This window comes from Prunus dulcis, chromosome 7 (assembly GCF_902201215.1).
Source record: "Prunus dulcis chromosome 7, ALMONDv2, whole genome shotgun sequence".
NCBI classification, from domain to species: Eukaryota; Viridiplantae; Streptophyta; class Magnoliopsida; order Rosales; family Rosaceae; genus Prunus; species Prunus dulcis.
In genome coordinates, this window is record NC_047656.1 from 90,963 (window position 1) to 107,198 (window position 16,236).

The 16,236-nt window shown below is 38.0% G+C and overlaps 1 protein-coding gene across 1 annotated transcript in view; it reads right to left on the reverse strand.

The window, feature by feature from the left end:
- Nucleotides 1-2,093, reverse strand: part of LOC117633948 (receptor-like protein 2) — a 2,321-nt gene extending 228 nt beyond the window's left edge. The window contains exon 1 of the mRNA XM_034367822.1: nt 5-2,093. Within this exon, the coding sequence (XP_034223713.1) occupies nt 5-2,089 (2,085 nt within the window). The 5' untranslated portion in view covers nt 2,090-2,093. The remainder of the gene's footprint in view (nt 1-4) is intronic.
- Between the last annotated feature and the right edge of the window lie 14,143 nt (nt 2,094-16,236).

Sequence of the window (16,236 nt, forward strand, 5' to 3'; positions counted from 1 at the left end):
CCACTATGAACCCCAATGTTGTAAAGATATAAAACCATGGAAGTTGATGAAGCCAATTGTGAACGTCTTCGTTGTTCTTGTTATCTGCATCAATGCCCTTATTTGGTTCGCACTTATTTGGAAGTGGTGCACCACAAAGTTTTGGGTTCCCCTCAAATGCAGAAGCTTCGAAGCTTTGGAGCTGGGTGCTTGTTGGTATTGATCCTCCGAGGTTATTATATGAGACATTAAATTCTTTTAAGAAATTAAGGCTCGCCAATGACGATGGGATTATTCCAGACAAGTGGTTCATGTTGAGGTACAAAACCTCCAAATTTTTTAGGTTAGATATTTGGTCTGGAATAATGCCTGAGAAGTTGTTGGAGTGAAGAGACAACTCACGCAGAAGCTGCAATTGGCCGATCTCAGCAGGTATATAACCACTAATGTTATTGTTAGATAAGTCTATCAATGCTGCAAAGTAAGACAATCTGTGAGGCATAAAAATTGGATTTACGGTTCCGTTGGTGGTGAGAGGTAACTCGAATTCAAAATCTTCTACTTGAGATGTAGTGTCAGGTTCACGAACCAACCTTGGTAGTCTGCAAAGTCCCTTTGGAAATTCACCTGAAATTCGGTTTTGTCTCAAGGTTAAATATAAAAGTCTAGGAAGAGTTCCCAACCAACTTGGAATTGGCCCTGTGAATTGATTATAATCCAGAAACAAGACCTCTAGATTCTTGAGCTTTGACAGCCATAGAGGTATTTGACCGGTGAGCTGACAACTAGCCAAACTCAAAAACCGAAGATTTTGGAATCCATCAAAATCAACCATGTCATCATCAGCTGGCATTCCCTCACCTGTAACGAAACCACCGAGCACGAGTGTGTTAAGACTTGTGCAACTCATTAATATCTTCATTGCCCCAGTGAGATTGGTGAATCGGTTGTAACCAAGCGAGAGGAAGGACATGTATTTCAATGAAAGAATCCCAGCATGTATTTGTCCCTCTAGATTATTATGAGCCAATGCAATGGCTTTTAGGGACCTACATGAGTAAAGGCTTACTGGAACCGTACCAGTGAAGTTATTCATCCTTAGGTCAAGTTTAGTAAGTTGATTCAGTCTTGAGAAATCAAGCATGGAGATATCTCCTTCCAAGTGGTTGGATTGTAGGCGTAATTCTACAAGGTTTGTGCAATTCATCAAAGATGGGGGAAAATCGCCTTCTAAATTGTTGAAATCAAGGGTCACAAACTTTAGCTTGGAGAGCTTCCCCAAATTGAGAGGAAGCTCGCCGCCAAAATGATTAAAGGAGAGGTCAAGGATGGCAAGGTTGGTGAGGTTGACAATTTTATCACTAATGGCTCCACGTAGTGAATTGAAAGGTAATGCAATTTCTTCAAGTTTTGTAGCATTATAGATATCTTCTGGAAGTATTCCTGAGAGCTTATTGTGACCGGCACGAAAAACCTGCAGTTTGGAACACTTCCCTAGCCCAGGAGCAAGTTTGCCACTAAATGCATTAGAAGAAAAATCCAAAAGCCTAAGGGAAGGATAATAATGGAGACAAATAGAGGATGGGACATACCCTGTGAAGGTATTGTTGCTGACATTGAAACTAATCAAGTTTCTTGTTTGTTGGAAGAATGAAGATGGAATTGCACCAGAGAAGTGATTGTTGGACAAATCGACTGTCCGGATATTGCCGGATAGTAGAGAAAGTGGTAGCGCTCCAGAAAGACTGTTATAGCTCAAATCAAGGATCTCAAGTCGATTCAAAGACAAGAAGAAGTGAGTTTCAAGTGAACCAAGAAGTGAATTGTGGGAAAGGTTCAAGTGGGTGAGATGTGTGAGATTTGCAGGTGAAGAGGGAGAGATACCTCCTTTGAGCCCTTTGGAAGGTAAGAGCAAACGGGTGACCCAACCATCTTGATTACAAGTGATGCCCTTCCAACGACAGCAATCAAGGGATGTCCAATTTAAAGGAGGTGAAGAGAGAGTGGAGGTAAAGGACAGGAGGGAGCTGCGTTCAGTTTGTTTGCAGGCATGAATATTTGTAGATATAATGTAAGAGAATAAGAGGAAGAGAAGGAAGGCGTGAGCCATTAAGTTATAAGCTAGCACTAGCATGTTGCTTTGTGTATGTGCCTTTACTCAGAGGTATATTTAACCCCTATATACGTCGAAGATATATTTCCACAACAACCACTAAAGAGGAGCCCACCAGGAGAGGACTTGACCTACTTAATTTGAGGCCTTCACACGAAGTACTAAAATTTGTTGCCGTGATATATGGTGATAATTTTTCATGGAAATTTTTGGAAGATATATGGTGTTATTTTTCACTAACCTTGCTAGAGAGTGACGTGACCTGACATATATGGCATGTCTGCCACTAATCTTGCTTCTAAATAATTGCTCTTAATTTGGGTTTGTTTGGGATGTGAAATTGGATGAGTTTGTCATTACACGACATGACATGACTAGTACCAAGTAGCAAAGCAAAGATACAATTAATCCAATCAGATACGACCCTGAAAGTGTAATCATATTCAAATATAAAGGCAACCAGGTTCGCACCCAGCAATAAGCCAAACAAAATATCATTCTCCTGTCTGGTAATTTCTCTCCCATGACTTGACTGCAGAGAGCGAAATTCAATCCAAGAATCCTGCTATCATTCCCGTCTACAATGCAAATTATTGATATTGAAACCCCTCTATACGTCGAAGACATATTTTACACTAATGAAACGAAAGAGACGACCTCTTTTTTGGGCCACCAGGAGCGGACTTGACCTACTTACTTTGTGGGCTTCGCAAAGTAGTCAAAGTTTTTGCCGTGATATATGGCGATAATTTTTCTTGGAAATTTTTGGAAAATATATGGTGTTATTTTTCTTGCCAGACAGACATGGCCTTTGGCTTGAGAGTGATGGGTATGTCTGTCACTAACCTTGCTTGTAAATAATTGCTCGTAATTTGTATCAATTGCCTTTTGGGTTTATTTGGGATGTGAAATTGGATGAGTTGGTGATGATCACTGGTTCTGATCACTTGTTCTTAAGTTACTAAAGCAAGCAGAAGCACTGAGACTGAGGGAGACAATAATTTCTTTGTATAATTGCTTTGTGGGTTTTGTTTGTATTGTTGAATGGGATGAATGAACTAATGATGAAGTGAATTGGGTTGTATTCACCATTGTTCCTGTATTTAAGTTACTAAGCCAGGCACAAGCACAAGCACTGAGAGAAAAAATTATACATATAATTGCTTTCTGGGTTTTGTTTAGATTCTTCAATTGATTAGGAGGATGACTAATCGATGAAAAATAAGAGAGCATTGCCCTATCATAATGGTTTCATTAAACTGTCTTTTGCTTGAAAAGGACTCGCAACGATGCTTGAAAAGGATGCATACATCACTGCAAATTGAGAAGTCGATCGGCAAACAACAACCACACAATGCAAATTATTGATATTGAAACCCCTCAATTCGTCCAAGAGATATTCCCACTAATGAAACCAGAGAGAAGGCCTCATTGGGTATTAAGAGATATTCCCACTAATGCCACCAGGAGAGGACTTGACTTAAAGTCCACAACGCCTTCAAAGTACTCAACGTAAGAAATTGGCAAGCAACCATAACCATACAATACAAATTCTTCAAACCCCTTCTATACGTCGAACAGAGACTTCAACTAATGTAGCCAAAATTGAAAACCACATTAGGTCTAAAGAGGGCCACGATGAGAGGACCAGACCTTCTAGCTGTTACTATCAACTAATGTAGCCAAATTGTAGACCACATTAGGTCTAAAGAGGGCTACGATGAGCGTCTAAGATGTTTTCGTGTTGATAATTTTATGGTAATACATGGATTCGATCAGTGCCAGTCCTCGAACCTAATACCTGCTGATGTTTAGTTGTATCACAAAGCCAACAAATCTAGTGAAGCGGCATGTGTTGATCATTTTTCTTGGAAACTTGGAAGACATATGGTGTTATTTAATACGGCATGCATGCCAGACATGGCTTGAGAGTTCCAGTGCTGGTCAAGCCTTATCTTAGCATTACATACATTGACATCCTATTCATGTCACACTGCAGGAGAAGCAGAACCTTCGTAGCAAATCTCATTCTTCGCTCTTAATTCACAAGTCACTACCATCTGTCAACTACATGACCAAACAGATGAACTTTAGAAAAATGGTATATCGAGCAAAAGACGAAAGGCATAAAAGATGACACACTCGGAGTAAATTCATGGATATATTAAACCCAACAAAACTATATTTGAGTCTAGGCGACTCAATTGAACAACTTATACTACAAGGTCATGCAGTCTTCAGTCTTCTTTCGTTCCATCAACGTCAACAAGGTATTGATTCAAATGCCGACCAAATATTTTTGTAGAGAATGAATCTGTCACATGCCGTTGCGCTTCGATGCCCATTCTCTGCGCCAGCTGCGGTTCTTTGATCAGATTATCTCATATAAATTTCATTTTCCAACCTGTATCCCATAAAATGGAACAAACCCGTGAGGAGTGCATTTCTTTCAGCTGTTGAGCAAGATGTGATGAAGTTAACCTGATTCGACACTCCTTCCTTTTCTGCTAAACTTCAGAGCTCCTCCAATTACTCAGCATTTTCTTTCAAGCGCTTATCGAAGCCAGCTAAAACATTGGACATGTATTGAATTTATCACTCCCGTATGTGGAGAAGTTATTCACTTCTACCAATCAAATATGGAATGGCGTTGAAATAGCATTGGTTCCTTTTGGCACATGGCTGGGTCCGGTAACTTGTCTTCTAGCTCATACAATAATCCAATACAACCCAATTGGTAAAAGGCAACCCCATACAACCCTCTGAGTGACGAACACATACGAATCCCAATATGACCTTGCTGAAACTATGGTGCTTGTTTCATTAAAAAACCTGGATTTACATCTTTCATTAATGGAAATTTTTTAATGTAGTGAGTAATAGCTCTGGTTGTTCGCAGTTGAAGAATTTTTTGTTTAAGCAATTCATATCATCTATACATAATGTTTTGATCTAAGAGCATTCTTTGGAACCTTGCCGAGTAAGTTTTGAGAGATAAGACGAGTGTATTATCCTCCAGTCAAACTAAATTCCTTTCACCTCTCGAGACACCAGGTTAAACACAAAGTTTTACACAGTGATCACCCAATTTCTTTGAACCTGATAATCCTCCAGTGACTTGCATTGTTTCGAATGGTTTCATGACTTTCAGCATCACAGCTGCTAAAGAACTTGGAATCCTTGTTGCACTGTTCTTTACTATTGCTGCAATTGGATTATGTTGGAATTTTAAAAGGTTTTAAAAATTTAACCATTTTATTTATTTAATTATTTTGACTGTTTTATTTTATTTATTGTGGGAGTTATAAATATTTCATATTTATGTTTTATTTCTGGTTGGTGAATGCCTTAATTGTTTGGCTGGTGAACTTTTATGATTGGTGAAGGTTACATGTTTTTGGATGCCTATAACAGGCTACTCCTCCTTCACATTTGATATACACACAATAACACACAATACATTATCAGAATATCACATACACATTCTAATTCTCTCCTTGTCTACTTTTACATATATTCTCTACTTTATATTATTATTATTTTGGGCAATGGTTATGTGACTTGGATACCTATATCTGTCTGTGAATGTGCTCATAGCGGATCTTGAGTTTGTGTACAAGGGGTCGTATCTTGGAGTCTTGTAGACCGTCAGTACCTGCACATAGGGAGGCTACAAAGGCTTTAGGACAGCGTCTTTGACGTGCTTCACCGTACCAAACTCACCTTCTTACTTATTATTTATTTTCCTTTTACTTACCTATTATTTTGTTTTCTTCAATTTCATTATACCTTCAAAACTTTCCAATTTGTTTATATGTTATTTATAATATAAATATTTTGTATTTGGCTTTACGGAAAGAGGAAAACTATTATTTTTTATAACAATCTAAAGCCTTTGTAAGTTAAAGTTGTTTTCTTCCCGTATTCCTAGCTTTAATATCTTTTAACTCTTTGACTGAAGCTTTTGCATTTGTATTGGATTTTCAAAATGAAAATTACGATTTATTTTGGGTATATATAGTTTGAAGCTTTCATATTGTCTATACAATTTCAACTGCTTTAAATATTGTTGGTACATTTATATGTTTATAATTTGTTGCTAACGTTTGGGAAATTACTGCTAGTGTTTGAAAATAAAACCTACCGACTAATTTATGTGGTATTATTATTATAGCTCAACGTATTATTATTTTATGTGGTGTGTCCGTTTTCTACAGCACAATTGTTTTTAAAATATATTTCAGAATCTTAAAATTGTTAATAGCATTCAAAAGCTAATTAATGACCATTGAAATAATGGAAAATATATATATTGAAGTGAGCTATGTTTTTCTAAGCTACTGTTTGTTTTAAATAGCTTCTATTGTTTCATTACGGATTACTTTATTATTACTCATTAATCAATTTACGTTGAAACATCCAATATTGAATGGTTGAAGTGTTTAAAACCGAAACGTTGAAGTGTTTCAAAATCTTTGATCTTTTTTTCCTTTTAATTGAAATTTCAAAGCAAATATATATATATTTAGAACAAGTATATATATTTGATTTTATTGTGTTGGGCCTTTTTACATTGCCTTCATTCATTTTGGTTGCCATCAATCTTCTTTTATATAACGGTCCCTTATTTTTTTTGTTGGACTTAATATCATTTTATTGTTCTTACTTTTGGAAGTCCTTCATACCAACGTGAGAAGCAATTATAATATATTCTTAGCACTAAAGTTTAGTGTTTGAAATTACTGTTTTAATGTTGGGTTTCTATGCACTATCTTTATGTGGTTTAATGAATTATGAATTAATATTGAACAGACAATTTAGTTTTCCTTTTATGAAGACAAATATGATTTGAATACTCAATTGTTGCATTTCGCAAATATGTGTAGTATAATATTTACTTTGATTTCAAATCCTTGAAAGAAAAAACGGAAAAAGTGCAAACCGTTCTTTTGTAGTTTAATTTTGAATTCAAAATCTAATATTGCGTCAGTTTTAGATTTGGCCTATCTGTGTATTCAATTTTTATATTAATTCTTATTTTCATTTATATCTATTAATTTTTGCGAAAACGTGCAGAGAGTTTATGTGATATTATTGCAAGTTTTATTGAGCCTAATTATTCTTTATTTTGATGGCTGTCATTGCTTTGAATTTGGGAGAAAAACCTATGTTTTTTTTTTTTTGTAGGATAAATGTATCACTTTAACACCTTGGACGTTAGCTCCTTTTGATTCCAGAATTAGTTAATTGCTCTTAACTTCTTTTGGAAGCTTTTGCATTTCACATTCAATTACGAGATTTTATTTCTTTTTTAATTTATGCAGCTTTAGTTTCAAAACTTTAATGTCAATTTCATGACATTTAGAGCTTTTATTTTGGCAGTAAAATTGTTGATATTGTTAGGTGATTATTGCCTTTAATGTTCTAATCATTTATGCAATTTAATTACATCTTTGTTTTAATGCCTTGGATTCTTTTTAAAGTTGCCAACACCTATATATTTCGATTGTGCAATCCTTCATATTAGTTACTTGAGTTAATCTTGATACAAATATATTGAGTGAACTAATGTTCTTTTGATTGTAAAGTCTTGACAGATGTCACATTGAGTTAATTGCCATGAAGTGTACATTGTGGAATCCTCCTGAGAAAACTGAAATGAAATAATAAATTATATCACTATAAGTGGCATTAATTTTGAGTTTTGGTGTAAGGCTTTCAAACCCTAAATTTTTGAGGCATTTTTTTCTTTTGAGGCTTTCGATGGTTTTGTTATATTTACAATGACTATCAAGATGACTGTGAGTACATATCTTATGAATTTAAAATTAAATAAATTTTGGTACAATCTTCATATATTTTGAGAATTCCCTAATTTGTGGGGGTTGATGTAAGAACTCAAAACAAAATATCAAAAAGAAAGAAAATATCTTAAAAAGGTAAGGAAAATATCTTTTAGCAAAATGACCAAATTGCCCTCGCATATTTTAATAGGGGAAAATTTGACTTTTTAATCGGGAAAGAATTTGGGAATTTCGCCTACGCCATTGCGTAGAGCGCGGCAAAAGGAGTTCGTAGACACGGAGTAGACCCGAATCGGAGCCGTAACGAAGAAGTTATGGTCTAAAAAATCGCGAGGGGCAAAATGGTAATTTGGTCAAAAAGTCAGATATTTATATCACTCTCTCTCCTCTCCCCCGTCAGCCCTCTCTCTCTCCTCCCGCAGCAAAACCGCCCGCGACCTCCACCCATTCAACTCGTCGCCACGGCCACCATACTTGGAACCGATCTCCGCCGTGGGTACCGTTGGAACCATGACTCGACCGCCGTTCTTTTCCGACCAACACCCGCTTCGGGGGTGCCGGAATCTGGCCGGAAACTCATGATTTCCGACGATGGTTTGTCCGAATGCCACCCGAACTTCCAGCTCAGATTTCTCCTCCGTTTCTCCACCAAATCGATCGAGTAAGCTATGGTTTTTGACCTATTTTTCGTGCTCTAGCTGATGGATATATGGGCTTCGATCTATTGTAGCGTTAAGGGGTTCGATTTACGACTTGAAGTTTGGCCGAAACTTCGGCCGCTCGAAACTACCATTTCCAGTCACTTTTTGGGGGTGGTCCAAGAACAAAAGTGACTCCAAATGGGTTGTTGTACCTAGGGTAGGAGTTTGGAGTCTTGGTTCCGAGATTTTTCGGCCACCCGGTATCGCTTTGGACACCCAAAGCTGCCCGCGCGTGCTGGAGGGCGTGGGCGAGAGTAATGATATAATTCTGTGCAGATTTGTGACCCTCGTGTCGTCACGAGCGTGTGGGATTTCGCGGATCTCGATTCGGAGTCCGTTTGAGCCCCGAACGGATTTTCCATATCGCGCGATCCGTGAGTGCTGTGTCGTTAAATAGTCGGATCAAGCTGAATTTTGGATATGTCGGTCTACGTGATTTCAGGATCACGTAGGATTCGACGGATTGCGAATCGGAGTCCCGGATACTCCGAAATCGCGAACCCTGGGGCTAGGGTTTGAGTTTTAAGCGATAACGCGATTTTGGCCAATCCGACTGTCCGATTCGGACCAAATTCACAGAACATGGTTCCCGTTGTGTGAGAAACTTTCAGGGAAATCCAGATTGGCCATCGGAGATTGTGGACCCAACGGGTCCCGGGTCGGCCGATCTGACAGTTATCGCTTAGCTGAGTATCGGACCTCCCAAAACTGGTCCAACTGTCCGAAAAGGCTAATGTGGGCATAAGAGTATTTTTGTAAATTGAAAAGCACGTATTTCTAGGAGCCGGGGGCAGGGTGTTTAGTTGAAATTCGTTTTATTTCAGCAGCTTATTAATTTAATCTTTTGGGGTAATCAGGCACCAGAAGCCCGACAGGATTTTAAAAGGAGACCTCTGAGGGATCGAAGTAGCTCGGACCATCTGTGAGTGGACCTTCTTTCATAAATCAGATTTCATGAATGAATTGATGTGCTTTTATATAAAATAGATTTTATAAATGATTTTATCTACATGAGTTTTATAAATGAGTTTATTTGAGTAAGTTTTTTCATTCAGTCTTTGAGTAAGTTTTAATACGATTTTGAATATGAGCAGTACAGTAATAATTCTATAAGTCGGTGCTTCTTATTTACCAGTTACAGAAACAGAGTTTGAGTTTTGAATCAGTTAAGACCGCAGCACGACTTGAGTTTTACAGTTATTACTCAGATATTTCTTTTTAAAAGGACATTATTTTAAAACCACCTCGTACTCGTTTTTCTTTATGGTGATTACCCAGAGTCGAACCGATGTCTACGGACATCCAGTCTGATTATAGTTCAGTCAGTGCACTTGACTTTGCCTCACGAGTTTCGGGGACGCTCGGACCGTGAGTGCCAGGATTTGCGGCTCGGCAGACTTGGTGTCCCGGGACCTGCCAGGATTGCGGCTCGGCTGACTCTGTGTCCCCGAGAACTGCCAGGATTGCGGATCAGGCTGACTACGGTCCCCTGCATCCTGCCAGAGCGACTCGAGTTGACTTGGTGTCATCGAGGAATCTGCCGGCGGGACAGGCTGATCATAGTCCCCCGATTTCGCCAGTTTGCGGCTCGGGTAAGTCTGTGTGACGCCCGAGACCTGCCAGGGAATTGACGGAAATGACAGGGGTACATACCGGTGGTATTTTCAAAGGATTCTGAGTTTCTTTATTAAATGTTGATTTTCAGTTATTATAAATCAGTTTTTCTGATTTTTCGGACATAGATCCCTTTATATTTATTCAGTTATGAAAGGTCTGAGTACAGAGTTTTTATACGCGTTTGATTTCAGTACTTTTATGAAAGCTTTGAATTCAGTGGTTTGTGTATGAAACTTTCGAGCTTGAATATGACTGATATAGAATGCCTTGAATTGACTATGCGTGATGTAGAAAGTAAGTATTCAGTTTTATTTAGTTAAATTTTTTTTTTTTACAATGGGGAATATTATGTTTATGAGAATTGCTTTGAAGAACATTATTTTTGGTCCACTCACATTTTTCAAACTGTTTTTCGCCCCCAGGCCATAGAGGTACGCGGGATCCACCACCGGGCCAATCATAGCTTCCGCACCACCAAGTAAGGTAGCGTTGTAGAAAATCCTTTAAACCCTGAGAACTTGAGAATATGCTCTGAGATCCAGTTGAAAATTTGGTGTTTAGAATCGAATTGATTACTAGAAACATTCTGGCAGTTGGGTGAAAATATTTGAGATTGTTGACAGATGAAAAAATTTGGGATTGATCAAAATACAGAGGAGATTTTGCCGAATTTTCGGCAGAAGTCTAAGGAAATTTAAAGAGAAATTGAAGTAAGAAGGGTAAAAAGGTCATTTGTGCCCGACATTCACCAGGTGTCGGACACGCACAGGACTTGACTCGAATTCCAAAGTGGAAATTGGGTCGGGTCCTGTCAGTTGAGTTTTTCCTTAACTATGTGAGTATTTGTTGGAATTTTTGTGGGTATTTCAAATACAAAATTAATATCAATACTTATTTTTTAAAATTTAATATTCCAATTGTCACACCCCGGACCGGCTCCGCCGTAACAGGATATTGTCCGCTTTGGGCCTGGCTACATTCTCACCAGCCCGCGCGGTTTTGTTTCTGGGAGCTCACGGAAGCAACTTCCCAGGGTGGTCACCCATCCGGGGATTGCTCCAGCCTCCAACTCGCTTAACTTCGGAGTTCCTACGAACCCGAAGCCAGTGAGCTCCCAAAAGGCCTCCTACAAGTTCAGAGTGGCGCAGCGGACTGGCCCAACTCCAACTAGCAAGATATTGTTCTCTCTGGGGCCACTCGACAATGTCCCTCAAGGTTTTGTTCTGGGCCTGGCTACATTCTCACCAGCCCAGAGGCCTCCTACTAGATGGATGCGAGGTGTGCCATATAAGGCACATCACCCCCTCTCCGTTTGGTTGATGTGGGATCTCACAATCCACCCCCCTTAAGGGATCCGACGTCCTCCTCGGCACACTCGCACCATACGGCAGAGTGGCTCTGATACCAAACTGTCACACCCCGGACCGGCTCCGCCGTAGCAGGATATTGTCCGCTTTGGGCCCGGCTACATTCTCACCAGCCCGCACGGTTTTGTTTCTGGGAGCTCACGAAGCAACTTCCCAGGGTGGTCACCCATCCTGGGATTGCTCCAGCCTCCCACTCGCTTAACTTCGGAGTTCTTACAACCCCAAGCCAGTGAGCTCCCAAAAGGCCTCCTGAAAGTTCAGAGTGGCGCAGCGGACTGGCCCAACTCCAACTAGCAAGATATTGTCCTCTCTGGGCCCACTCGACAGTGTCCCGCAAGGTTTTGTTCTGGGCCTGGCTACATTCTCACCAGCCCAGAGGCCTCCTGCTATGAGGATGCGAGGTGTGCCATATAAGGCACATCACCCCCTCTCCGTTTGGTCGATGTGGGATCTCACACCAGTTTTTGAGTGATTTGATTACCTCTTTAAAACTGAAGTTATTTTGTACATTTATTATATAAGTTTTCATATCTCCTTTATTCAGATTTATTCTATTTTAATTAACACTCAATGCTTATGTTATTTGCGTTTTGATAATTATTAATATTTTTATTTTAAAACGTGTGGACCAATTTGTGGAAGTTGAATTTTCCTAAATGGGAACTTTAGTACTGTAATTTAATTTGTTAGTAACATTAAGCAATTTTTGCTTTTATACTGGAAAATATTAGATTCATTTCCTTCTCTCTTTCCCATATTTTTGTGTGTTTTCAATTTCTTTATGCTCTCATGGGAAAGATTCATTTAGTGACATAATACTTTTTATATTTTATTGGCAAACATACTGTGTCTGTATGAAATTTGTTTCATTATGCAAGTTTATTATGAGACTAATTTATCTTCAATTTGATACGAAAATATTTGCAACTAATGATGATTTTGGCATAAAATTTTGGTAGAGACTTCTTATTGTCTTATAGGTTCATATTGAGAATCGACAAGATACAATTTCAACTTGGATATGTGATCATGATTTCAACCATTTGGAGTGCACAAAAGGGAGTAAGGGTATCCTGAAATACTCAGTGTTTATAGTTAAATTTATTTAATGAATTAATTGTTATATTGTTGTTCATAAGTGGTAGCAGGTGTACTCAAAGTTTCATGGACTTGAGAGGTACTCTTGATCAGAAGATTTAATGTATGATGTATTTCCATTATACTTAACTATATACCAATGCGTATTTAATTTCCAATTATACTGAGGTGAAATCCATTAATTATTTGTGTGCAAGATTGTGTAGGAAATATTTTAATAACATGCAGGTTTAAAGCGCGCTAAAATGGAGAACAAAGACATGACCTACATTATATATGCCTTGTGAAGGCTAGTTTTGATATGCATGCCTCGTGGAGGAGGCTATTAATGCAAAATGTCGAGGGGGATGTGCTTAAGCCCATAAGGGAGTCACCTAGGGAGGTAACCCAACTTCTGTGATTGGAGATCCCATGAAGGAAGTTCAATGTGGTAGAAACAATCCATATTGCGTGACTCATATAGCACTCATAAAACTATGGAGATATCCTTGAGATATTCTTCTGCTCATCCCTAAGGCAAAAGTGCTATTTTATGTGACGTTAGGAAGGGATTTATCCCTGAATGAGTTTCGAGGCGGGCAAACTCCCGCAGGGTGCAGGTCACATGTACTCTTGGAGAACTCACCTAAGTGAGAGACGTCGTGAGGCCGCGACTATGAGAATTGGGCTATTCTCTAGTAACTCTCATGAGAATCAAGATTAGCGCATGGCCATAAATAGCGCTACCCCGCATCCAAGTCTCAACTAATACTATGTGTGGGATATGTTGAAGTTTGGTCAAAGGTGCCGAGTTCAATACTGTGTACACTCAGGTTCCTCAAATGGAGACTATCATCACTAAGTGAAGGTTCAAGCCCGGAAGGCACCTACACCTATTACATAGTATTATATTGCCCATATATATATTATATATTTTTCACAGTTTTTTTTTGTCATGGTAAAATTTTGAAAACCTTGTGGGGGATTGTTGGAATTTTAAAAGGTTTTAAAAATTTAACCATTTTATTTATTTAATTATTTTGGCTGTTTTATTTTATTTATTATGGGGGTTATAAATATTTAATATTTAGGTTTTATTTCTGGTTGGTGAATGCCTTAATTTTATGGTTGGTGGACTTTTATGGTTGGTGAAGGTTACATGTTTTTGGATGCCTATAAAAGGCCACTCCTCCTTCACATTTGATATACACACAATACACACAATAACACACAATACATTATCAGAATATCACATACACATTCTAATTCTCTCCTTGTCTACTTTTACATATATTCTCTACTTTATATTATTATTATTTTGGGCAATGGTTATGTGACTTGGATACCTATATCTGTCTGTGAATGTGCTCATAGCGGATCTTGAGTTTGTGTACAAGGGGTATTTGTTTAATATATTTTGTATTTGACTTTACAGAAAGAGAAAAACTATTATTTTTTATAACAGATTCATGGGCTTTAAGCAATATCCCACTTTGGTAGAGAAAGGGCTTGCACCGCTCATAGGTAAAAGAAGTATTCATAATATTGAAAAAGTTGATCTCGAAACTGTGTGCCACACGCTCCTCCTCGTTTTGAAACTGTGTGATCACATAGTTTTCTATTTTGGGATTTTTTTGGTAAAACTTTTGGCTTTTGATTATTTGCAAAAGGGGAAAGCAGGGATTGTAGAGAGTGAAAGAGACGCTCCAGTCCAGAGGGAGGGCTAGAAATGTGGGTCTGGGGTATTGGAAAGCTAAAATCCCAAGTCAGAAAGCAATAATAAAAAGCCTGCTGTTTAAAATTATTAAAGAGGGTGTCCTGATTGTTTAAGTCCAAGTCCAACTATACCAATTATAAAATAAAATAAAAAGGTCAGTCGTGTACCCAAGTCTGAGTTTTTCCATCCACCCACGCGCCTGAGCCCACACCATTGTAAGTTCCCAAGAACTCTTTCCCATTTTTCCTCTCTTTTTTTATACTTTGGTCAACACCGTTTCTCTTCTATTTTTTGTGAAAAGCCATTTTCTCCTCTTCCTTTTGTTTTTTGGTCGAAAATTTTCTTCTTTTTCGAACTGTCTCCCTTTTCTCTCAAGAACCATTGAAGGTGCATCTCCTCCTCTTCTTTCTTTCTATTTCTTTTTTCCTTCCATCTGGAAGGTAGTTCAAAATAATTGAACTGGCAATTGTTCTCTCTTTTTTTCTGTAGTTTAGTTAAGGTCGAATGTTGAAACCACATATCATTAAAAAAAAAAAAAGTTTTTTTTAGGTTTTTTTTTTTCTTTCTGTAATTGTTCTCTCTCTCTCTCTCTCTCTCTCTCTCTCTCTCTCTCTCTCTGTGCTAATTGGTTACGTTTTTGGTTTCTGGGTCTCTGTTTAAGCTATGGTTTTTTTGGGTGTTAATAGAGTTTATAAGAAATGGGTTATGTGCACGGAAAAAAAAAGTCTTAACATTTATGTTTATCCCAAAGAGCAATTCCACCGATGAGCTGAGCCCAAGGCTAGGGGAAAAAAGAAAAAAAATCTCGTTCCGGCGGTGAGCCCAAATTCTTGCTGGGAGTGGGTCCCACGAAATCGGGCTGGCCCGAGGTCAAGCCCGGGTGTTGTGACGTCATGCGCAACGTCGCGCTGACGTCAGTGCGATGCAATCTCCAACGGGCAGAAGCCACGTGTCACGCCTCCAACGCTCCGATCTGGTTCTCCGAATCCAATCCAACGGCTGGCATTTTTTGGACAATAAAATTATGAAAAAAAATCGAAATTTTTTTCAAAAAATACTAAAAAATTCTGATTTTTTTTTTCTTCTTTCTATAAATACCTATTAATACCCTTCACTTTCAACATCAATCCTCATACAATTAATTATACTTCTACTATTATTCACTCTTTACTCAACATTTTCCTCTCTTTTACCTTGTATTTTTATTTCTTATTTTTATGGCTTCTTCTATTGAAACCGAACCGAAGAGGCGTGGAGCACCATGGAAGATGTTTCCTTGTGTGAGGCTTGGCTCCAAGTTTGTCATTGTCCCGTGTCAGGCAATGAGATGAAATTTTTTCATATGTGAAAAAAAATTCATGTCGAATTTTGTGAAAAAATTCCAGGGTCAACTCATACGAAGATGACATTGTCTAGTAGGTGGAAAATTCTCAATAAAGAGTTGGAAAAATGGAGAGATGCCTTAGCAAAAGCGATGGACAACTATAGAAGCGGGGAAAATCGTACTAACGAGGTAAGTATTTTGTAATTTTCGTTTTATTAAGTTTAATATCCTAATATATATATTTTGTTAATATTTATTGCATTTTCAATATTTTGTTAATATTTCTTGCATTTTAAATATTTTGTTAATATTTCTTGCANTTTAAATATTTTGTTAATATTTCTTGCATTTTNAATATTTTGTTAATATTTCTTGCATTTTCAATATNTTGTTAATATTTCTTGCATTTCCAATTGTTTCTTAATATTTCTTGCACTTCCAATTTATTTGTAAGGTTAATTGCATTTCCATTATTTTTTTTTTGTTACTTGCATATCCAATATATTTTAAATATTTCTTGCATTTCCATTATTATTT